Source organism: Styela clava, chromosome 1, assembly GCF_964204865.1.
Source record: "Styela clava chromosome 1, kaStyClav1.hap1.2, whole genome shotgun sequence".
NCBI classification, from domain to species: Eukaryota; Metazoa; Chordata; class Ascidiacea; order Stolidobranchia; family Styelidae; genus Styela; species Styela clava.
In genome coordinates this window covers 7,317,503-7,343,385 of record NC_135250.1, presented here as the reverse complement: position 1 = coordinate 7,343,385, position 25,883 = coordinate 7,317,503, and the positions used below count along the sequence as shown (strand labels likewise).

Genomic DNA, 25,883 nt, shown 5'->3' with positions numbered 1-25,883 from the left:
ATCATATTGCCAATGCCTTGAAACATTTTGTAGTGTTTCGTAAAACTCTGTGGGGGAAACTTTTATTAATAAGAATTTTATCAAATGCGAAAAAAGATATCAATCACTAATCTCTTGATATGTTTCTCATCTATGAAATGTTGCATCTATTTTAGAATTGTTTTATTCTGGCAGCGGTCATTGATGCCGCCGCTGGATTGTCACAAATCAGCGTTGTAATGGGGCATATTGTTTTGACAGTCGTTCACGTTCTTTCCGAGTACCATAATAATTAACGATGTTCTAATCAAACAAACTTCATAAATATTGGTAAGTATCAAGTTGAGAAAGAATTACACTGTCAATATAAATTATAAGTGTCAAAAGTATTGAGCGAATTTTAGGAGCCCGAATGTTGGAAAATTTACCATATGCGCTATGGAAAAAAATTGAATACAAGGTCATAGTCATGTATTTTGTCTGAGTGAAGTCAAAATTTTCATGGAATCTAAGCTTCCGCATGCAATCTGGAGTCATTTTTATGAGCAGTATTCCTACACTGCATACGGTACTTAGCACATGATGCATACTTTTTTATTTTCATTGAAGTAACTTTGGATATTGTGGTCGTTTCAGTTTATTAGTTTATCAGTTTATTATCAATATACTGTATAAATTATTGTTTTTGACCTGCTATAAATACTATTTCGCGAATGACGTTGTAGAGTACACTCAAGACATCGAAAAAATGGATTCCAGTGAAAAAGCACAGGTTATTCGTCCTGCCAGTTGGGATATGGGAAATGAATTTATGAAGGATGGGCCAAAGAGTTTTGTTGAAACGGATTGTGTAAAAGACCAATATTGGCAGTTGCCTAATCCTTCAGATGATGTGCTTTACAATTCAAATGCTCATTCTGATTTCAATGAATCAAATGAAACCTATGCAGAAGATGACTTCAGGGATGATAAAAAATTGGATGTGATTTCAACAAGAGCTCATGATGAAAAAAGAGAATGTAGCGAAAAGACAAATGCTCTCTTGTCACAAAGAAAAGAAAAGCATGATGATCGCTCAAATTGTTTTGCCATTTTCATATTGCCATCTTTCAGTAAAAATTCACTATTGAAAGAATTGGATGATGATACAATATCATGTGCTAATGCACGTATGGCTGTGACGTATTGGTTTAATCGACGAGCAGTGGATTCCATCACGGCAATGTTGTCTTCATTCGCCTTGGAAATCAGTGAATGGCTGGGTTTACCACTGTCAACTTCCACCATGTCGGTGACAGCCCCCTTGGTCTCAGAATATAAGGGTTCTCACAGTATCATCTTGCCATTGGAAGAATTGTATGATGTTAGATTAGCAGATATGGCTGTGAGCAAAGGAAAATTTGAGGGTATCACTTTTCTGATTGGTGAATCATTTAAAGCTACATCATCAGATTCTTCTACTCGTAATGCTTTGAAGTATGGGTTCCATCATCCTGATGTGAATAATACATTATTCATGTTCAAGCATAAGGACAACAAACAACTGGATCTCGCCAATGAAAGAATTCTGAGAAAGATTGGAGTTTCTGGTCCTGCTGGGAAAGTGATGTTACAGCTATCAAGCCTTGTTCCTTACACTTTGCAACCACTTGTTGATGGGAATGACACGAATGAAACGAAAAAACAATCTGGATCGAAAGGTCAACAATCAGGCAGCAAACAAAAACAACCACAACAGACAAATGGATCATTTTCCTATGGAACCTCCGCATCTAGCACTGCTGGAGGAGGTGGAGGAGATGATGAAGATGAGGATGGAAGGAAGCGGCGTAGAATCCAGAATCATGATTCTAGTGATGATGATTCCGATAATGATGACAGCGATGAAGAAGAAGAGGAGAGAGTAGAAACTTCAAACCCTGGGTTGAATTCAAGAGATGAAGAAAAATCTGCTTCAAGCTCTGAGAATCCTCAAATTCCCGATTCTGCTGATAATACTCCTTCACCAATTCATCTTGGGCTGCATGCTAATGAAATTAATGATGGGGCCTCAACATCAAGAGGTACCAATGCTGAAATACCAATTGAGGAAGTAAATCAAATTTCTGAACATCCATCAAGTATTCAGGTTCAACGTCAAGCGAACCCGGATCAACCAAATGGATCCTTGAATACGTAAGTGCATTACAATATATTGCTTTTATAATAGGCTACATACATTTCTAACTACTTATATAATAATTGGTGTTGTAAGGGAAAATCACTACGAACCCGATATCTCACCAAAGATGTTTCAAAAGCTTTTTCTGGGATATTTATGTTATCCAATTTTCTCTTATTGATTGGGGATATTTTCATTCTAATACCATTCATTGGATCTTCTATGTTCCAGATTTGGCCACAAGACAAGATTTATTCCAGATGTTCGTACTGTTGAATCGGATGGACCACAACCTCCACCTCCTCCCCCAGTACAATCACCACCTACGAATCGTGTCAATGGAAGTAATGGGACATCAGTAAGGAGAAATGAATTGCCTGATTTTGAACAGCAAATGTTAGGAACTTTGCCTGGTGTTCATGGGCTATTTGCAGAGGTTAGCATATTTGAATTCTAATATTTTCAAAAAAATTGGAGGAAATTTGGCATGCTTTTTAATTGCAGAAGATTGCCAAAAAACTTTTCTATTCTCCATGAAATATTTTCTAATATGGAATAAATTTAGGATTCGTAGCTAAATAGTTATTATCTTCACATCCATGTGAAATTGATCAATGAAATCAATCAATGAAAATGAATTGTTAAGGTTTAAAAGAACAACACACATTTTCAAACCCAACTTTTCATACCAAACAATCACCACTTAGTAACATATTCCATAATATTGCCAAACCGTCGATGTCAAGCTTGTCTGAGACCATTTTGTGACAGGTCATTATAACTTTGTGCATTGCCAACAACTCACCATATCCAATATGAGGTCGTCTTATTCCTAGAAGCTTATTAACTCTTAATATCACTGCACATGTAAAATGGTATTACCCCACGGGCCATGGTATTAGAAATAAGTTTGAAGGTAAATAAAAAAAAATAAGTAATAAATTTCCTGTGTAACCATTATCTTTAAACACACTTATCAATTGTTGTTGTAGCTGTGAGTACATTGTTGTGTAAATATAAATGACACAAACAAAACATCCTGTGGACTTCCATCTCTGGGTGTCAATTACTTCATCAAATATATTAGAGCAATACTCAAATACAGGGCGCACACGCACCCAGGATTTTCAAGTGGGGATACAAAATCGTAATTTCCCCATGCCATCGCTTCTGGGAAAATTGCCGCCATAACATCTCTCCTGAAATAAGCTTGTGGACATCATTATAATAAATGAATATATGTGTGCAAAGCACTTTGATAAAATCCCTAATTGGGCTCTAAACTCTTGAGCATAGAGAAAGTAAGTGGAATTAGTACTGTACTGTTCATGATATAATGATTATTTGTAATTCAAGCTTGTAAGTGTTGGGATGATATTTTGGGAAAAGTACCACGATTATGATATACTTGTTCGGGCTTCAATCATATTGGCATATTTGATTAATGATTATATATCCTGTATTATACAATGTAAGCAATAGCGCGCCAGAAGTATGCGTATCACTATGGAGGTAAATAATTTTGTTTGTCTTCTATACATCAAGTTGTGTAAAATGACTGAAACCTATGGGCATGGATATTCACTTTTCTAACACAGACAGTCCCCACTTTCCTAATAAAACTAAAATAAGGAAAATTCGGAAAAAAACTGTTGCCTAACCCTACGCAAGGAACAAAGTCATAAACGCACATATTTTGGCCCTGAGCATTCTAGGTATTGCATTATATTCAAAACCACAAATTATCTCATTTAAATTTATCAATTTTTACACTGAATGCATGTAAGAAAAACAAAATAATTAAACCTTTCAATCCTGTAAAGGTGATAAAAATGTCATACAACACACCCATATTTTTATTTTTGAATTTCAAGTTACCATTGTTGTGCCGACCAGCATGTGTCGTTTTTCAGAATTAGACACTCAAGATGTAATGAAACACTTGGAAAGTGTTGTGTGGATCAGTAATAAGTATTTTATTTTTTCGCCATCATGTATTGCGCAAATGGATGATGAAATGTAAAATCATTCACACTCCACTGCACACCTACACACGAATTGACTATACATACTGGTAGCTTTTAAATGAATGGAATTCTCCAATTAATGGAACACATTAGACGGGAGAGATCTTATGTGGTCTTCGTATCATTTTTTTTACGTTGTGAAGTATTGTAACTATAATATTTATCAATATTTGACATTAAGAGATTATCTTTAAAGACTCCAAGGCGTTGAACCTATTCTTTTATTACTATTTCTTTCAAATATTGTAAATTCATCCGTAAATAAGCATTAATATCATGATTTGATTAGAAAATGAAGATTGAAATTGTGATTTGATTTCAATATTCAATTTTTTTTTCAACTAATTTTAAAAATAGAATTTTTTTTAAATATCATTCAATAATTACCTGTATATGTTGAATAGCTTTCACCCGAGGCCTAGACCTACTATGCTGTTATAGTTATTGTATTCTTATGTTGTAGCTTTATGATCAGTAGCTAAATAATTATTATCTTCACACTCATGTGAAATCAATCAATGAAAATGAATTGTTAATAAGGTTTAAAAGAACAACAGACATTTTCAAACCCAACTTTTCATACCAAACAATCACCACTTAGTAATTATCGACTTAACATATTCCATAATATTGCCAAACCGTCGATGTCAAGCTTGTCTGAGATCATTTTGTGACAGGTCATTATAACTTTGTGCATTGCCAACAACTCACCATATCCAATATCAGGTTGTCTTATTCTTAGCAGCTTATTAACTCTTAATATCACTGCACATGTAAAATGGTATTACCCCACGGGCCATGGTATTAGAAATAAGTTTGAAGGTAAATAAAAAAAAATAAGTAATAAATTTCCTGTGTAACCCTTATCTTTATTAAGCACACTTATCAATTGTTGTTGTTAGCTGTGAGTACATTGTTGTGTAAATATAAATGACACAAACAAAACATCCTGTAGACTTCCATCTCTGGGTGTCAATTACTTCATCAAATATATTAGAGCAATACTCAAATACAGGGCGCACACGCACCCAGGATTTTCAAGTGGGGATACAAAATCGTAATTTCCCCATGCCATCGCTTCTGGGAAAATTGCCGCCATAACATCTCTCCTGAAATAAGCTTGTGGACATCATTATAATAAATGAATATATGTGTGCAAAGCACTTTGATAAAATCCCTAATTGGGCTCTAAACTCTTGAGCATAGAGAAAGTAAGTGGAATTAGTACTGTACTGTTCATGATATAATGATTATTTGTAATTCAAGCTTGTAAGTGTTGGGATGATATTTTGGGAAAAGTACCACGATTATGATATACTTGTTCGGGCTTCAATCATATTGGCATATTTGATTAATGATTATATATCCTGTATTATACAATGTAAGCAATAGCGCACCAGAAGTATGCGTATCACTATGGAAGTAAATAATTTTGTTTGTCTTCTATACATCAAGTTGTGTAAAATGACTGAAACCTATGGGCATGGATATTCACTTTTCTAACACAGACAGTCCCCACTTTCTTAATAAAACTAAAATAAGGAAAATTCAGAATTAAACTGTTGCCTAACCCTAACATGGTACACATACTACGGGAGTACGCAAGGAACAAAGTCATAAACGCACATATTTTGGCCCTGAGCATTCTAGGTATTGCATTATACTCAAAACCACAAATTATCTCATTTAAATTTATCAATTTTTACACTGAACGCATGTGAGAAAAACAAAATAATTAAACCTTTCAATCCTGTAAAGGTGATAAAAATGTCATACAACACACTCCATATTTTTATTTTTGAATTTTAAGTTACCATTGTTGTGCCGACCAGCATGTGTCGTTTTTCAGAATTAGACACTCAAGATGTAATGAAACACTTGGAAAGTGTTGTGTGGATCAGTAATAAGTATTTTATTTTCTCGCCATCATGTATTGTGCAAATGGATGATGAAATGTAAAATCATTCACACTCCACTGCACACCTACACACGAGGTGTGTATATACTGCTAGCTTTTAAATGAATGGAATTCTCCAATTAATGGAACACATTAGACGGGAGAGATCTTATGTGGTCTTCGTATCATTTTTTTTACGTTGTGAAGTATTGTAACTATAATATTTATCAATATTTGACATTAAGAGATTATCTTTAAAGACTCCAAGGCGTTGAACCTATTCTTTTATTACTATTTATTTCAAATATTGTAAATTCATCCGTAAATAAGCATTAATATCATGATTTGATTAGAAAATGAAGATTGAAATTGTGATTTGATTTCAATATTCAATTTTTCTTGAACAATTTTTTTTTCAACTAATTTTTAAAATAGATTTTTTTTAAAAAAAAATTCAATAATTCCCTGTATATGTTGAATAGCTTTTACCCGAGGCCTAGACCTACTATGCTGTTATAGTTATTGTATTCTTATGTTGTAGCTTCCATGGACATCCAGAAATGAAGATGAAAGGTGATATTTATGCATGTGCTATCAGCATGTTGGTTGCTATTAATTCATCAGCTGCTTAATTAACAATGATTCATCATGATAGCAATAACTGATTGTTTTATGATTTTACTAAAAATAATAACAATGTTATGCATCTTAGAAATAATATTTATTTTATTTATTTATTTTTCAACTATTTTTGATGTTCATCAGAATGTTCCAGCAATTTAGACAGTCCCTGGATGTGTTGTGCTGATCTCTGCACTTATGCCCAAACTCAACTTGATTAAACTAAGGTAAATTAGTAACATCAAATCCAACATATTTTTTCTGTAGTGTTCATATTCAGATCCAATTTTCAAGCATATTGTTATTGTCAACTTTGAAAATTTGATACGAAAAATGCCTAATTTGACAAATCATGATTTTTTCTAAATTCATGCATGTGCTGTAAATTACAACTCAATGTTTTTTCAATTATTCTCTAATTTAAAATTGTATTTAATATTGAGAATTCTGTAGTCTGCCAGTGATTTTTGTCTTATGTTTACACAGTATATAATACAGGGTTTTAAAAAAGTAACGCAAAATTAACAGACGTTAAGATAAAATGCTACTTAAAACATTCAACGACTGACACCTTTTAACAGTATTAAATTATAGTGAAATGCCATTCAAACATTTCACAACTGACGCTTTCTATCAGTTACTTTTTTTTTAACATTGCCATTACGAAAAATTTTACTCTAATTTTGCATAACTTTTTAACACCTTGTAGTATTTTATTGACAATTTCCTAATAATGCTGGCTAATTAGCTTAAATCATCTCGGCTGCTAAGTGCTAAGCTTATAGATATGTGTATTTTATGGCAAAGTTATCTTCATTTAACACCCAATCGAACATGAGACCCGGTTTTAAACCGGCGGTTTATCATATTTTTAGATTGTGGTGTCCTTTTATGTAGAATAATGGAAAAACTTAGATTCATACTAACAACCTTATGACATATTTATTTTAGTAACATCTCCAAAATTACCAAGTCTGAAAAATGTGTGTTTTGATATTAATGTGTAGTGATAGCATTGTACTCTGGTATCTGGACTGTTGCTACTTGTTTATACGCATTTATAGCAAACTAAACAAATGACTGCAATCACTGCATGATGTGATGGTATTCACTGTTACAGTTTGATGTGTTGAGAAATTGACAATTACATATTTATACTCAGATTGCAGCCGACATCTCAGCCTGACAGATTACAGCTGGGCCCACAAAGTCGTGATTACACTTTCATTCTCCGTTCTGAGAGGTGAGTCTGCTTTAGTATCTGTGTCCTCATATACATGCTCATATATTTTATAAAGTTGGAATTCTTTACTACATGAATGTTGCATTTTAATGGTTGTACAGGTCTTGTTTAACTACCCTTACAAAATTTAAAATGATGTCCTTGTCCTTGATGGAAGAGGCCATCAGAGTGGCTATTAGGATTTAGGGCCATATAGCCACCCACACCTACACACCCAACATTGTATAAAATTATGCATTTTCTATTCAGACAAGAAAATGGTAACAGGATTGAAACTTGGAGATGGATTCCCACGACTTCTGCCTGCGGTATAGCTTCTATCCATCCCAACAGACAGGTAGCCTACAATTGTTACATCTGCAAATCAATCTTGCATTCTGTATAATCAGCAGTGTGTTCTAATGATTGCCTTCTAAAATTTGTCTTACATTCACAGATGGTTAAAACCAAATAATTTTTTATTTTGATCACATTCTAATATAATATTTATGAATACAGATTATCGAGAAATATTCTGAACTGACCTTGTTCAGCAAAGCGAAGTTTTCAAGAAGGCCCCTGCTCACACTCGATTTTTATTGCTTTGAAACTAAAACCAGGGTTCCAATTACTAAATAACTTAATAGTATCTCCTCATTTTAAAAATGAATATCTAACGTTTCCAACAAAAAAATGGTTCAGCTATAATTTCTGAAGTACATTATGGTAATTTATTCAAATGAATAGACATTTTCAAAGCATGTTGAAAATGTTATGAACTGCCATTAAAAGCATAACATAGCATTTATGACAGGGAACACAAGTCAAAGATAATGCGGTGATTTAAAAATCATGACTAAAATGATGTGAATGCTTTGCTATTTGATTAACATATTGGTTTTTGAAAAATTTAGCATTCTCTGGTACATGTATGCACCATGTTTCTTACTTTCACATTATGATGTTTATAGTGAAAATCAGTTCCGAGTTAATCATTGTGTATTCAGTGGGATGTTGTTTCGGTTGAATCTTGTACTAAAAAAAAATGAAGCATTTCATTTTCTAATTTAACATTAAATTAAGGAACGACCTGGAAGGGCTGACATGAGGGAGTCAAGGCGTTGTCCTGATTGCAACGAAGAAATATTGGGCATATTCACCTATTGTCGTAATTGTGCTAGACATATCTGTGGATTGTGCTGGATAAGTCATGACTGTCAGGTAAGTATAATTATGACAAGGCTTCCATTAAAATATATATATAAATTGTGGCTTTTGTAGTCTGTAATCATCATTTCCAGTTCATAACACCTTACGTGATGGGTCATCATAGGCATCTCGTGGTTCCAACTTTTCTGAAATGTGTGGTCCTGGGTTAGTAATGAAAATTTTGCGAAATTGGTAGGCTGTTTTGAGAAGAGAGTTCTTAAGGTTTGTTTAAATCTTTGATGTAGAGAAAATATGAGAACATTTTGAAATCATATTAATTAGGCCTATGAAAACTAATCTTGTATCGGATCAGACTGAAATTAGAAAACATATTGTGTTATGAATTGACTGAAATGCTATTTAGTGGTTGCTTGGGCCGAAGAGAAACCCTAATATTATAATCAGAAATACAACACATTGGGCGAGTCTTGGTCTCTGTGACTTGTTGGTTGTCGATCTTCCATATATAGATTATTGGGCTGTGGGTTCGAATTCGTAAACGAAAAAATAGCTGTTTTCCACTTTATAGAGAAGATATATATTTAAAAAGGGCAAGCAAAATCAGTTTAGTTATTTTATATACAGTATCTCATTCTAAACATGCTATTTTTTATTTCTTAAGTATTCGAGTTTTTCCACTTTCTGCTGACCATGCTACATTTTTGAAGACTCCCCATTTCAAAAATATTCCGCACCCTGTTATAAAGCATGCATTTTTGCTTATGCCTCAAAGTTTTTCTATTACCCAATTCCAACTTATCTTTCGTCGGTTAAAAGCTCAATATTTTGACTTCATACTTTTTTGTATTTTAGCGATGGTTTTAGTTGAAATGACCCGTCATACTGGGAGACATCTACTAATGTAATCTTCGAAAAATCTTCATGTTTTGGACCTTCAACTAGAACTGTTTTAACTTATGCTTTGTGAAAAAAGTCATATAAATGCTTGAAATTCATTTTAATATATAGGTTACTGAAGAATAGTGATATCTTGACTTTTTCCAACTAAAAAAATTATGATACTCTAAAAAAGTCAAATTAGAATTAAATTATTGAAAGCCATGTTGCCTGTTTTGTGCCATTCAATTTCTGAATATCAATTTTGCCTTCAATTCTCCATATATTGTACCTTGTTAATGTTCAAAATTCTATAAAGTTCATTACCTGTTTGTGGCAACTGGCAATCAGTATATCTGTTCAAATCGAAAAGCATAAAACTGTGCACTTATTTCCTAGCATTTCTTGAACTATGTAATTTGTTTCCTAGTTTGGTTAGAATGCAATAAGTTCATAATGTTCGAAATTCCATATAGTTCAAATTTCGATCGCACTTCTTACCTGTTATTGATTATTTCTTACTTAGGAGTCTTTGGTGGAAATGCAGTAAGTTCATATTACAATATATGATAGATTAAGACAGTTATCTCATTTATTATTCCAGTTGCACGCATATTATTAATTTTATAGGTATTAGCATCAATATAATTGTTCCAACTTCATTGTTAGCATGACTATGCCAGTGTCAGATATTGTTTTAATCAACTTGTCATGATTTTTTTTCAATATCGCAGTTACAGCATTTTAATGAAAATTTGTATAATACTTGATTTGAATGTAATTGGATTTATTACTAATACATGCATGGATTGCATGCATATATTTGTCTTTATGCTGTATCATTTGCATTAGAAATTCGAGCATGTGTAAATAAAACCGTTACTGAGTTGGAATAACTTGGGAGTTGGCAATGGCCTGAAGCACTATGAGGGGAATTCGAGTCAATGTCGTAACTAAGCATGAAAAAAATCTTTTTTGAACGCTTAAGTTCATATATTAATCGTTGTGCTAAATCTTAAATGGAGGATGCTTTCTATCCCGACTGATATTTTATTTTTTTAATACTCCAGAGGAGGGAAGTTTGATAACACAATGCAGAACATAACATACAGAAACGAGGGTACATTCAATTTTATTTCTTTTGAGAAAAAAATTACTTGAATAAATGAGGTACATGAGAGTTTTGAAATGATGTTTTATTAAAGCAGAAAAAGATCATTACTAGAATATTTTTGGGGGGTGTTAACTAACGTTTCCAGAAGGTTACAATGAATGAATATAGCGGGGAAACAATTTATTACTTTCGTCAGACTAGGAAACAAACATACGCAAAATGAGGTCATCAGAGTCTGTTACCACTCCCTACAAAATATATGAATAAATAAGTGACAGGTCCAATATTTTTACTCTCGCTATATATATATTTAAAAATTAAGTACGTTATATACAAATCACCATGCTGATGGATAGTTTTTTAAATGTATAACGACGGGCAGACCGAAACTAAATATCTAGTCCATTTTCAAACAAAAAGTTTTTTTATTACTCGTTTTTCTCACAATCGTCCATCTCTATAGCTGTCACAGATGCACTTAGTTTAATAGGACAATTCCCGAAGGGCTGAGGAATAGAAATTTCTATTGCAGTCTGGGTCGTATTTTCAACTCTCGGGAGTAGGGGTCAAAATTTCAGATCTTTAATTGTGATAATCTTCAGATATTAAGTCGACTTAGCGGTTCGGACATTCTATTAAATAGTGCTTGCTTACGCCAAAGTTTTTGTACTCTTGATTTCCGCGGGAGGTTGAAATTTCGGCGCCACAAAAATGTACCAATATGAATGTAACTAGTTTTATTTTGTTCGCCCACTTTACATCAAGTTGTATAAAGTGACCGAAACCTATGGAGAGGGGGTATATTCACTTGGCTAACACAGCCAGTCTCCGAAACTCGTAATAGAACTAAAATCGGAATAAAATTATGGCCTAACCGTAACCTTGTACATACACTACGGGAGTAGCAAACTTGTTTTCAGCCAGACGACGATTGTAAATTCCCCTCGAGATCACGGCTCTGGTATATTGAGTGTAAATCAAGAGAATGCGACCTAGTTGGAGCCCGTTTTCGAACCAAGACTTCTACGATCGGGTAAATTGTTTTGGCAAATTTACCAGTCCGCACGTGCCCGTTAGTTATCAATTCTGTTTCTTAGAATCAATTATTTTAATGTTATTTGAATTTGGTTTCTTTCAAATTAAATTTTCTAATACCCTATCATTATATAAAGTTAATTATCGCCTGATTATTTCCACTAATCGAGCTGACCCGACAAATAATTTCAATTAAAAAGTGCCCATTGGCTTATCAAACCCTTATCATTTCCATATAAAATTACATTCTGTTCAACGTACTTTCTCAAATAACTATCAAAGTAAGTTGATCTTGTCAAGCCAATGTTACAAATTCACAATAAATCTGATCCAAATAATTATGAGCTGAACAAATGCCATTTATAAATCAAAAAGTATACAGCAAGAACATCGCGCAAGAGAATTCAAGCGACGCGTCACAGTTCATCATTATTGCGTCAGAAATCCATTTGTAGAAGACAACATATTATGCAACCCTGTAGTGTAGAATCATAAAACAAATAAACAATAACTCCTCATGTCTCAACTAAGGATTTTTGTTGCCCCTTACTTTTTTAAAAACGATAGCTCTGTATTCCCCAACACCATCACTTACTAAACGACTGTTAAGAACGTTTGAAACAATTTCAATGTTTTTCACGATATTCGATTGCGTTTCACTAAATTTGTAACGGAAGTTGTGACTTCTATCTATTTCACCCTCGTGACGTAACCAGTACAATACAGTATATCCCATTATATATTTACTAACTACCTTCTAATTACATTAGTCACAAAGTCTTCTCTGAAAAACGTCAACGGATATGCGCGTTTGTGGCGCCAACGTTTCTAATTAATTGGTTGTGTATTGAACTCTCACGTCGTCTTATAATCTCAATTTCAGTTGATTGTTCTAACCAAGATTCGATTTCCCCAAATTTTTTTAAAAAAGTTTTAGTAAATGAGTAGTCGACCATTTTCACATAAATTATTTTATTTAAATAAAGCACAGTGAAGTATTAGCTGAACATACAGTTTCAAATAAATTAGATAGTTAGATAAAAGTCAATAAGTGTAAATAATATAGAATTACAATAAAGAAATTCTTAAATATATGGCAACGGAGGTCAAATAACACCCGCGATGTCAGTAATTCCAATTAAATATTAAATGAATGTACCAGATGTTATTTAAAAGTGTGCCAATGAATTATAAAAAAAAATAGAAAAATTTACGAATAAAAAATTTGGCCCGTAGGTAAAAGTAATAGCGTTCTAGTGTCTTTTTTCCGATTCATGATATTTTAATATTTTTTCAAATAACAGATTTGCTTCAATAGACGGACTGCTTCGTCGTCAGATAAGTCCACTTATTACAGAATATATGCTGTCTTGCTTTACGGTGAAAATTTCGAATATTTATGTTTTCTTGGGGTTCATTGGATAGAAATAATCAATCACAGCGTATCTTTGGGATAGCGAAATTTAATTAATCCAACCAACAAATTGGTCTGTAATTTTATTTTTTCACCGTGTTTCCGCAACCACACAGAAATTTTAAATTTCATTTTGTGATATTAGGCTGTTGAATCATTACGTGTTTAAAAGCATTGCATTGTTTACCAGCATACAAAGCACCACAAAACTGACATAAATCGCTCGAGTTTGTCGATTATAGTTTCCCAATTTGTTGAAAACAATCGTGAACTCGCGGAACAGGTGTCATTTCTCTCTGCAGCAGAGATTTTCTGATTTTGAAGTACATATTTCAATAAAGAAAATTATAGATATTTCATCATTGTCATTTCATACCATTTGAAATCACGTATTTAAATCGATTATACATTCCTGAAAAATAAAATGAAAATCAGTATTTAATAAAGATTATTAATAAATCTAGAGTAAAGTTACGAACTGTAACATATCATGTATTGTTGATTTTTACTCATGTAACCCGTTGCCTTGAAAATTTGCAGAATGGACAGAATGAGGTTAACAGAAATTAAATTAATTAATCAAATTATTAATTGGTAACTGCTAACCTCTCTGTGAAACTCTGTATCGAACATTTGGTGAGTGATTATAGACTTTGAGTTCGAATCCAACTAATATACAGATAGAGTACAAAATTTGTAAATAATATATATAATATATATAGTTAATTTTAGCAACGGATTATTCTCACCTCAAACTTTTCGCAAAAATCCTCAAGTGAAGGATCTTGGCAGGTCTCTGTTTCCCATAAATTGTCCAACATTATTGCGTACCATTGATTTTGTCCTGCTTCCAATGTTTCCACCAGTTCCGGATCATTTTCGGCAATTTCATACAGTAACTCATCATCAAAATCCAACTAAACAAATCATTTTTATATGATATTAGCTGTTATAAATAACCCAACGTTACAAAATGGCCGAAACAATTAAAAATTGGATGCTTGGTTCATCGGACTAAGTGTCAGAAACAACGCTCATGCCTCTGGCTATCCTGGCAAGTCGTTTTCAGGTTCGAATTCTGTTGCTATTACTCCTTATTATCGTAAGGTGAATCACGGAAGAGCTGAAGATACCGGTACTAAAATGACTTACTGCGTATTTCGAACAATAATCGATGTAAGACGTTGTCAGTCCGAGAAGCTGCGATAATAAATGAGAGTGACCGCCACTTGGTGGTATTGGAGAATGGCAACCTGCAAAATGAAATTATAAATAGAATTCGCATGTAATAATTATTAGTTAATGAGCATTTAGTGCACAATGACTTGTCATTTTAGTTGTATAACATGCTAGTTTACCATTTACTCGAAGATTAAGACTACCAACGACGAAATTCGTGAGTATCCAGTATACTGAAGAATATTCGACTTTTCGAACATCTTTAAATCCAATTTTATCAACAAAGTATGATAATCAACGAGTAGAATATCAACGAGTTATGATAATTGTTACTCATAAATTCTGTGTTACCTATACATGAAGGTATACCGGAACTCAGCATCAGGAAAAGTATGATTCCATATTTCATGTTGTAGAACTCCATTTTGATTCAACAAACCTTTAAAAGGTCTATGTATCACAAGTTCTGTTCCTATTGAAGGCCAGTAACCAAGTAACCAAAATATCATTTTATTCCGTTTTTATACGATCGGTTTTAATTCAATTGTTCATTATTTTTTAGTCAGGCTATAATTATGAAATTAATAACTTTGATATAATAACGGACATATCATAGAACGCATGACATTTGATAAGTCTAGTATTTAAATACTTACATAAATTTTTTTATAATTTCGAAAAAAATGTTGAACCTCACGCAGATTATTTTCTTCGGCCAAACACGACAAATGCATAGGTTCAAATTATTTCTCCTAACAATGCCCAAAGAAAGGATTAAATTGTAATTGCCAGGAAATTAATTTGGTTCGATTGGAAACTGGCGATATATCAATTTAATGTCTGTCTATGTGTTTCCCAACCTTTTTTGACATATTCCTCTCGTTATCTATATTTCCGATTTTTTTCACATTCCTCCTTCACTATGCTTATAAATTATATTTCCGTTATTTGTTCAATCTTTGGAGGATGCTTAGATAGTATTACACTCAATTTACATCCTGGCCATTGTACAGTTTAAAATGTGGAATCAGAAGTTGAATTTAAGAAACTAACAACAATACTTATCGATGTTTATCGGTCTGTTTGTTTGTTTATTTGTCTGTCTGTCTGTTAGATACACGCGATATCTCACGAAAGCGTGGTTGAATCTGCTCCAAATTTTGCATGTGCATTCATCATATCTCGAACCAGAAGCCTATTAATTTTAGATGAACTGTGTCGTATAATTAGCGAGTTATTAATTAATTGGTGATGGGGCACGTGGTGTCGCTATTGAGTTAGAGTGAAGGATAAACACCGCTAGATCGATCGGTCGGCGGTCTCTGATCGCTATCTCGTTAAAATATTGTTACTTCAGGATGTCACCAACAAGATATCGTACGAGCTTTTCATCATTTGATATTACCATATATACATATTTAAGGCAATTTCAGAGAGTCGTGTGGCAAAAACAGTGCGAGTGCATATAATGTTGTGACTTTGATCATTTAGGATTAATTTAACGCTGTGAACCAGTCTGACCTTAAATCGGAGTACTGACTCCGAAATATTTTGTTTGACTCCATCAAATTCAAAGTTTTGACTCTAATTTCTTACACCGGGCAATTCTAATTTAAAATTTTGTCACCAGGGATTTATAAACGACCAAAAACGTTACAAAATCGCCAGACTGTCTTTACCAATTTCTAGAATTTTCCGATTTAGAAACTCAAACTGATTTCATTAGTAATTAGAAATAAATGGTGATCACCAGTTCAAATAAATTTAGGTAGCCTATAATTGATATGTTTCAGACAATGGTTATTTTGGTACAATATAAATCGTACTTAAAAGGATGTAAGAATAATGAATTCCGAGAATTGATGGGCAAAAATAGATTACCGGTAATTGTATTTACAGAGAAGACCACAAAAGGTGAAGTTTCTTAAAACCACTTAAAAAATGAAATATTATTCAACTATCTAATTCTCAACGATAAAACTCTGCATTGACGCAAAGAGAAGAATAAATATGAATTATGGAGCGTATATTTTCAAAATGTTGATTAACCTCTTTGATATCGGTACTTGTGAGCTGTGAGTTACTGCTTTTTAGTGATTTTGTTCGACTTCTGTTCGAGGTATTTTGACTTTACTTTGAGTACAAATTTACATACCTCTGTCCCTGTGAGCTGCGTTTGGGTGAGGTTTTTGACATCCGAGCAAGATGTTTTGATTTTGCGTAGAGTACAAATTTTTTAAAATAAATCGTAATATATATATAGATGGCATTTATTTTGTTTGTGCAAATCTGGATGTCATCATTGGATAACCACATTTGATTTTCTAGAATCGTTTTTTGTGTTATGAATTGTGTTATTTATATACTTTCCTGTTGTTTTGATATGGCGGTAAAAAAAAAACTACTGATTACTGCTTATAACTGAATACAGCTTTGCAAAATACCAATATTTATATTATTTCCATGTTTAATCTCTCATTGTAATGTGATTAATCGATTTAGATAATAGGGATTATAACAAAGGAGTTTAGGTGCTTCTATATATTGTATATATTATATTGAACTAATTTCATGGGAACTGGGATCACAACACTTCTAGAAAATTTCTCGCGACGTTTTATTTGATTAATGAAACGACTGATGTGGCTAAATTAGTTTAATTGCTTTATGCGGAATTCCACAAATTGAGCTCAAATCGCCGTATTGAAATTATCGAAATTTTTACATTGAATTGCATAGTAGATATGAAACTTTTTCTTGTCAAACTATGCTCTAGTAATCATTTCGATATACACGGCCCAAACATCTAATCTGATGATCACTGACAAAATTAGTGAGGATCTTTCTTTTAATTTCAAACTACTAATAAAAGGAAGTATGAATTCGCACCCTCTCCATATTTAATGTTAAAGTAAATATATTAAAGAAATAATTATAGAATTAGAATTTCAAGTTTGAACTTCATTATTCTGGCGATGCCCGATAAAAATATATTTCTCAATTAAACTGAACGAGCTGTCGTAATTATTAAATAGTATTCTCAATATGGAGACGTCATTGAAACAGCGCATGCATGATTTTTGGGATTGATCAAAAAGGTAGGATGGAATCCCATCCGGTTTTTGAAATATCGGCGTATCGATATCGTCGGAAAAAGTGGTATCGGAACATCTCCAGTACCGTGTTCACGATCTTAATTAAGATGGTATAAACAGGCAAAACGGTAAAAGACAAGTCCTGTCACAAAGGCAACTAACCAACTATTCGCAAATCAAGTTTACTATACGAATCCACGCCCGATTTTCTCGATCTGTAGCCTACTTGAAGCGACTAGGTAGCTTTTAATGGCGTCCTTTTTGTGAGATTTGTGTCTTCATCACGCTCATGAGAATTCCTTTCAAATAACTCCCAGTTCAGAGATTTTGTTTACGCTCATCTTTTTCCACTTATGTGCCCACACAATATCGCACATATCCCACATAACATTTTCTAAAGCTCGCTGGCACTCTTCGGATGACCAACACAAACACCTCAAGATTGCTTTCATTTATTTACAAATGAAAACCAACATTTTTACGGACGGAGATGGCTTTCAAAACCGTCGTCCGTGATTGCTATTAAAAGCAACAAAAAGAAGTAAAAAGAGAGAATCTGTGACGAGATAATTGTAATTGATTGGGGGAGAATAAAAACCACGCCCAACGAGATTTTCTCTTCTATCCGTTTTTCTCGGCCAAGAAGGGCGGGAGAGATCTCTCGTCGGGAATGCCGGTAAGAACAGTTTTGCGCCTGTGAAGATTTAGTCACAGAATATGGATAAAATCACAGTAAAAATGTCGTAATTTTTGTAAAAATCGGAATTTACACGTTTTTTTCATATAAAAAGGGAAGATCACATTTTTCAAATGAGGCGCATAAGTTGACAAAAGTCTATTATTAATATATGTACGAATTAGTGTCTGAAAAGCATAATTCACATTTAAAACAGTCTGAAATTTGGTATTTTACAAAGTAAAAGCACAAAACTGACTATAGAGTAACAAATTTGAAGACTTTTGTTCAATTTGGCAAGCAATCACTTACGAACGAACACTCATAAAGAAATCATTCAACTTCGTAAACACCAAAACGGTATGAACGTACACTTGATTTAAAGTGCATAATATATAACTCTAGGCTGTAAAAAGGGCGCGTAATAAAAACAAAATCGCCATACACAGAAGTTTGGTCATTTTAATTTTTTTTTGTCGAAATTCGAAATTATTCGCGCATTACCTATACGATTTTAAGCAGCACATGCAAATATGACGTCACAAAGCACCGAATGACGTAGAAATAGTAATGCGATTACTTGAACACAGTTTCATTAAACAAAAATTTAGCACTTTGGATGGTTAATATTCCTCTATAGTTTTGATGTCGGTAAGCAGTTGAAAGGACGGAAATGTTAAACTATTAACATTAGTTGGGGAGTGGAGTAGACTTTCAACAATTAAGACAAATAATTAAAACAAGGAAATAAAGAAAAAAAAACGTTTCATCATCATAACAAATTTTATCACTGAAAACATCTTTACTAAAATATAAACACTTTATATTCCTTTTTAATAAAAATTATTTTCAAGTGTTAATCAAGTAAGTTATTATTTACAAGAGCGAATGTTATAGGATTATGACCTGAAGGAGAAAGAGACAATAGGTGCCGGCGCAATGTATCATAATTGAACTTGCGTTCCCCATCCAGTCACAATACCCCCAAAACGCTTTATGAGTAAAATTACGGTAGCAAAATAAATATTTTACTCTTATTACAGGGTGAGAGAATCAATTTCTTTAATAACAAATAAAATCCAAGTCAAAATCATTATTGAATAAACAGTAAAAAAATATCTATCTAAGTTTCGGCATTCAACAAAAAAATAAGTAGCCTAAGTCAACACAAACGATTTTAGATTTTGATAAAACTTCTCTGGTAATTTAAATAACGTCTAAACTTTATAGAAAAAACTCAAAAACAGGAAAAATTTGATCATCACATTGTAACAGACCAATATCTCAAATTTAAAAAATTTTGCAAAATGATTATTAGAGTAATCGTAACTCTATCAAAAATCAATCTTATTATTGCTTTATCATTCATCATAAACAAAAACATAATCCTATACTATTTTTCTATTTCTTTCATATTTTCAGATAAAACTTTACTATTTACAAGTGGGATTGTCTCCCATCATAAAAAAAACCTAATGAAGTGACGAGACAAAGACATTTGACGAAAAACATATATAAACAACCATCACTTGAAAACGGCACAAACATTTTGTAAAAAAAAAAGAAAAAGGCATGAAAAGAATCGAACAAACAATAATTTTTCTCTTTTCATTTGAAACGCAAAAATCGAGAAACGCTTCTTGAAATATCGACACGAAAGCCAACGATGGATCCCCACCGTGACGTATTTCGTTAAAACAAAACTCTGGTGAAGATCACTTCTGTTTGTTATTTAATTCTATCAAAATCAATTTGAATCAGTCTTTTTTCCTCGAATCTATTGTCACTGGAATCAGCAACATCATTGTTGAACGATGTGGCTCTCAACAACATTGCACAAACACCCTGTAAATGATATAAATATAAATGAATGTTTGAATCAAACAGAAACTGAAAACATACTGATACGTCAACGCAACATTTTGATTAATATGAAGGAACAAAGAATCGCCTTTCTCTTTAATCATCGAACCGATGGCTTTCGAATCGTCAGTAGTTGAATATAGAATATATGTCTCGCGAGGTGCTTGGTTTATTGCTTTTGTATTATCTGGTACCGATCGTTTGACCCATTATGCTAATTGGATAAAATAGGTGAGCTACTGCGTGAATATTTCACCAAGCTCGTGGTCAACAAATAGCGGGAAGAATCGGTACATACTACCGGTAACGGTAGTTTAATTTGTGTTCCTACTGTGCAAACAGTATTATTCAATGTATACATAAAAGTTATGCTAGTGGGACTTGCACCAGATGAAAATGTTTAACGAATGAGGACAGTAGTATTTCATTACCTTACTTTTATGTGCTATACTGCTCCTCATTTGCACTAACAACTGGTTGATGGTTGACTCCATGACCTAGAGCTTCTTCAATCTGGCAAAGAATTTGGTATATTCATTAACTATAGAGTAATTTTAGCCTACAATAAAACGGTGTACGACAGAAAAGTTTATTATGTTTCTGTGCTACATCAGAAGATTCATGCAATTTAGTAAGATAACTATGACAAGGCAGTCAACTTGAATGTTCTTACTACAATCGTCAAAGGTTCCTATGTCTGTATAGATTAAATTAGAATTTAAATATATCATATCATCTCAGTTACCTGCAAAGGCATATTTGGAGCTGCAGTATAATGAGGAATGTATGATCCGGGCACTCCATTGGGTCCATACTGAAAACAAAGAGTTGTACAATTACACACAGAGAACAAAAATGTCTCAGAATAGGCTTAGATGATTAGTTTGAATAATAGTAGAAAATTTAGAAAAATATGGCAAAGTACATGAATGGTGTGGTGTATACTGTATAGGAATATTGAGAACTTGAACTACGCTGTAAACTGTTTGCTACTGAAATATGTCGTAAATATTTACCTGTAAGCTGCACTCATACAAGTATGTACATTTTACAACATAGCATCAACCTATCTTTTGATGAGTATCACTCACACGAAATTTCACTTTCCTTTTCCAGTAAAACTTTACTGAAAATCTTGTACAGTCTTCCTTTGTATATGTTACGTCTTCGCCCGATTTAGCAATCCAATAGCCTTAAGCCCATAACTGACTTTTCCACTCACTTCATTTCATGAAAAAAAACTAACCCCTACAATAGGAATTAGGAAATGTAATCTGCAGAAGTCTCGTAGCAATTTTTGTCTCAATTTACTCACTCATTTGCTCACCTAACGACTGTCTAAGGTTCTTTATTTTAACTTTCTGGTTAGAATCAAACTGAAAGACTGCTGGATCTGACAATCTCACTGTCTCCTATTCATGGAAATCGCATACCATTATTACAATAACAAACTCCAATTTATTTTCAAAACCTCAACATTGAACTCAAGCTAACTGTTAAGAACAAAGAAAACCAAACTGAACTAAACTCAAACAAACTTATATACAATACCAAGAACGCAAATGCTAAAAAAAAACTTTCAAAACCAAAGAAATCGAACTAATAAAAACTTGTAACAATTAACGAATTCCATTAGATTGAACAACAAAAATTAAAAAAATAATTGAAGTTAAATTGAACACATTTCATTAGGTGTAATATTTGCATTTCATTAGGCAAAAAGGTATGTATACTGTCAGTAGATATGTGAAGTATGTAATTCTCATTTTCCCCATAAACATTCGATTTTTAAACAAAGCATACAGAATTGTGTGGAATAAACGCAATTCCATTCCATAAAATTTTTGTAAAATATTTATTTTCTAGGTTGTGACTGCTATCAGGCAAAAATAAGGTAATTTCACGTATATTCTGACAGAATACTATATAAAACTATTTCGAAGGCAATTTCGTTAATATTTATTTACTAACTGAAATCTGATCAACAATATTAAATTTAAGGCGACATGGGTGAACCCTGCACTATCCCACGTAAATGAGTCACCTCACTTAAGAACGACATCGATGCCCTGCATAATCAGGATGTGGGTATGGTAAAGTACCAATGGGATGTCTATCCACCTGCTAAAAACGACTTTTTGAATGTAAATGGTGAAAAATATACAACTGGACATTCCGACAACATTAAGTTGGGATCCACTGATAAGAAAGATTACAAACTGCATCACTATCATAGGTAAAGTTACAGATATCATTTTCCACAAAAACACTAGTATCTATCAAAATTGATCGCTTTGACTAGAAACCCTCAAGAAGTCTACTGTATAACTCAACTGGATGTAAACTCCACCATGTTGACCTTACCACATTATTTTTTGAAAAATTGCTAACTAACTCCACAAATATTCATTTTAACCAACTTCCTGTATAACGTGTGCTTGCTATCTCTGGATGAAGGCTATATTCCAAAAATTTCTCATCCTTGAATTTGATTCGCTGATATGGGGTTTAGCACTATACTACCACTGAAGCTGTTAGAAAAGGGAATGGGGAAAACCCCTTGAAAAGGAGCAGGGCAATTAGTATCAGAATAAGTCGTTACATATGGAACCCCATACTGTATTGGGGCTGTAGGTACTGGTTGAAGAGTGTCAGGCGGGGGAATACACTTCATAGACAGTTCACACAATTCGCATTGCGGTGCTCCCTGTTTGTGTATGGCAGGTGGGAAACACGGTTCAACTTCGAACGGAATCTTTTTCAAAGGAAAACTCTCAACTGGGTGTATTTTATCAGCGAGGGTAAATCCTGGGGGTGGTGGAGGGGAAAGGTCGTCAGGAGAATTGGTGATTGGTATGGTACAAACAGGTTGTGTGGGATATATAACTTGCTGTACTACTTCTGTTTTACTGGGTCTACTGCTTTTCGGAGTTTCGCTCATAATCTGTCCTTGTGGGGCACTTTCTGCTCTCGGAGTGTCTTGTAAAACTGGAGAAATATTTTGGACTGCATGTACAATAACAGCCGAATTTTCATTGATTGTATTTACCGAAACGGCGCCAGGATTGTGTGAAAGTTGAAGCTGCGTCATTTGAGCTGTAAGATGTCCAAGTTGAGGCATCACACTTGGGTGCATGTGCATTGCGTTGGGATCTACTGATGATATCACAGTGCCCTGTAGATAGAATAAAAAAACATGACTGTGACTGTTCATATTAAATCTACACAGCAAAAAAATGTGGCCGAACCCAGAATAGTTTATAAAGCAGTAATAATAATATAAGATGATATACAAAACCATGATTTTTACATCTGGTTTCGTTATAAGAATAGTAGGGAAAAATATTATATCAATTTGCTTTTACAATCACTCACACACACAGGCTGTTCACATATCATTCAATATTTTACTTACAGAATTGGTGGCATGGGATTGAACCACATAAGGCGGGGGTTGTACCCATGCCGGTGGGGCTTGAATTTGGTACGCTGGGTTTCCTGGTCCAGCTAAGTAAGGCTGCATCATTATTCTGTTGGGGCTAACACCCATCCTGAAAAAATACATAATAATATTATTCAAAGAAATCGTCAGTACAAACGAAAATGCCTTATGGAATATAAATGATAATACTCGATAACTTACCCATTGTGGGTGATGGGGTCATACTGAAATGGCAGGTCATTACCCCAGCTTCGACCGTTACCCATGAATTTTTGATGTTGTTTGTTTTTCTTTGGGCCTCCATCTGCAAATTTGCACAGCAGAGGATCACTGCTATGATCTGAAATGAAATATAACCATTTATAAAAAACCATATCGTAAAAAATATAAATACTGGGAACAAATCTTTTTTCCCCAACTATTTTATATATACACATAGGATTTTCAAAATTTACATACACATCTCCGAATAGTAAATACGACTATATACACAATAACATTAGGTAGAGAAAAGTAGAAATTTCTTCATCCTGTTTGGTGAAACAGGAAATTATCTTCTAAATATACAAGCGGGTGTGAATTCACACAAACTTGTGATATACGTAAAATGGTATTTTGAAAGGAGTGGAAAAAATAAACAGCATCCTATGGTGGCCCAATTATTTCATATTCTGTTCAGTTCAAAATTCTTAGCTGCAACAGGGTGAAAACAATGGTATTATACAGACAAACAAAGTGAAACGCGTTTTCTATATATTCACTACTTTCCATTGTTAAATTACTAATATATACTTACTAGTACCATTAGCGAGATATTTTCCATTGAATTTTTCTATAATGAGCTCGCATTTTTCTTTTGATTCCATCCTGGCGAAACCAACACCCTTGCTGACGCCATTATTATCTCGCAAAATTCTTGTGGAGATCACTTGTCCGAAAGGTAGCAGCATTTGTTCCAAATCGTGTTCATTGAAGTTAGGAGGGAGGTTTGAAAGATATAGATTAGTTGGATCTTGCTCTTGTTGCTAAAAAAAACATAAATTGTTTTGATAAATAATAGAAAGTAAGTGTATTTGGTCACGTTTTGATAACTTTTATAGGAACATTCAGTCACGATAAACTAATGAACACAACTAAGTATCCCAGGAAGACAAGGTCAGTTTGGCTAGAAAGATCTTGATATTATAGTAACAAGTATAAAAGCTCATATATTCATCTAAATATCTAGAATTTTTATTTACAGGAAAAAAATTTAGACCTATTCTGTTTATGGTCGTGTATGTTCTTTTTACCTTTGCCATTTGAGCTTGAATCCCCTTTGCTTTTAATTGTTGGACTGCATGATTTGCTGAGTCAAATCTATCAAAATCTACAAATCCATATCCTTTACATAAATTAGTTTGTGGATCAATGATAGCTTTCGTTGATACAATTTTGCCGTAACTGAAAAAAATAGGAAATTCAAAATGAGAAAATAGTATTTTGCGGAATATATTTGAACAAATTTTCTGATGTGTAAAACGCAGAGCTTTCACAATCTCATCCAGCTTGATAAATGGCACGGGCACAAATTTATTCGAGTATTCAAATTCACTTGAAAGTAAACAGATTCTGCCCTTTTACATTCCGAGTAGACGCACAACGCAAACACTTTATTAATCTTCTTTAAATGGAATTTGATACAATAAGACTAAGGACAATGGATCTGTGTTAGCGTTGTTGGTTTTAGTAAGATGCAATTGACGAACGACTATCTATTGTGTTTGGGTCCTTGACAAAGTAAATAAAAGTAGAGGAGTGAACAAGTGCTTTCATACCGTTTGGAACTATATCATTCCTCAAGACAGAGAAATGACAACAATCTAACTACTTACTATGTAAACAATATAATTTGGCAAATTTTTCTACAAAGGCTAGTAGCTCAGTGGAACACCTATTATCGGAGTATTACAGCTTTTCAAACCAATCATAATATTTTATTTTCTGAATCCGAATATTTTACATCTATTAATACTGTGTTGTACTAGTTATATAATCATCATATTTGACTGGTAAATACAAATCGCCGAACTTTGTGTACAAAACATAGAGATAGATTGGGGTATCACTTCA

At 33.3% G+C, this 25,883-nt stretch overlaps 3 protein-coding genes across 10 annotated transcripts in view; 1 reads left to right on the top strand and 2 right to left on the bottom strand.

Moving 5' to 3' along the window:
- The first annotated feature begins 543 nt into the window (after window positions 1–543).
- On the top strand, window positions 544–11,056 carry LOC120343927 (uncharacterized). Of its 4 annotated transcripts, XM_078117553.1 has the most exons (7): window positions 560–2,154; window positions 2,372–2,576; window positions 6,606–6,637; window positions 7,848–7,928; window positions 8,178–8,265; window positions 8,991–9,128; window positions 9,930–11,056. In XM_078117553.1, the coding sequence occupies exons 1-7, from the start codon at window positions 728–730 to the stop codon at window positions 9,939–9,941; spliced, it is 1,983 nt and encodes a 660-aa protein (XP_077973679.1). In that variant the 5' UTR covers window positions 560–727; the 3' UTR covers window positions 9,942–11,056. The 4 variants fall into 4 exon arrangements, 3 of the variants coding, with proteins under 3 accessions (XP_077973680.1, XP_077973681.1, XP_077973679.1); XM_078117554.1 differs by lacking the exons at window positions 8,178–8,265; window positions 8,991–9,128; window positions 9,930–11,056 and adding an exon at window positions 6,830–6,912 and having other exon boundaries at window positions 544–2,154; XR_005569660.2 differs by lacking the exons at window positions 6,606–6,637; window positions 8,178–8,265; window positions 8,991–9,128; window positions 9,930–11,056 and adding an exon at window positions 6,830–6,912 and having other exon boundaries at window positions 544–2,154.
- Window positions 11,057–12,885: 1,829 nt separating this feature from the next.
- Window positions 12,886–15,204, bottom strand: LOC120345634 (uncharacterized). The gene is made up of 4 exons (XM_039415166.2): window positions 15,047–15,204; window positions 14,669–14,769; window positions 14,266–14,433; window positions 12,886–13,928 (listed from the first exon to the last, which is right to left on the bottom strand). The coding sequence occupies exons 1-4, from the start codon at window positions 15,117–15,119 to the stop codon at window positions 13,902–13,904; spliced, it is 369 nt and encodes a 122-aa protein (XP_039271100.2). The 5' UTR covers window positions 15,120–15,204; the 3' UTR covers window positions 12,886–13,901.
- A 3,022-nt stretch (window positions 15,205–18,226) lies between these two features.
- The window catches only part of LOC120325374 (RNA-binding motif, single-stranded-interacting protein 1-like), a 38,523-nt gene continuing 30,866 nt past the window's right edge, over window positions 18,227–25,883 (bottom strand). For 2 of the 5 annotated variants that reach the window (XM_039391477.2, XM_039391481.2), the window contains 8 exons: window positions 25,064–25,214; window positions 24,568–24,796; window positions 23,973–24,111; window positions 23,745–23,880; window positions 23,379–23,504; window positions 21,075–21,143; window positions 20,761–20,842; window positions 18,227–20,311 (listed from right to left, as the gene is read on the bottom strand). In XM_039391477.2, coding sequence (XP_039247411.1) covers window positions 20,768–20,842; window positions 21,075–21,143; window positions 23,379–23,504; window positions 23,745–23,880; window positions 23,973–24,111; window positions 24,568–24,796; window positions 25,064–25,214 — 925 coding nt within the window. In that variant the 3' untranslated portion in view covers window positions 18,227–20,311; window positions 20,761–20,767. The remainder of the gene's footprint in view (window positions 20,312–20,760; window positions 20,843–21,074; window positions 21,144–23,378; window positions 23,505–23,744; window positions 23,881–23,972; window positions 24,112–24,567; window positions 24,797–25,063; window positions 25,215–25,883) is intronic. The other 3 variants (XR_013478806.1, XM_039391479.2, XM_039391478.2) reach the window with 3 other exon arrangements.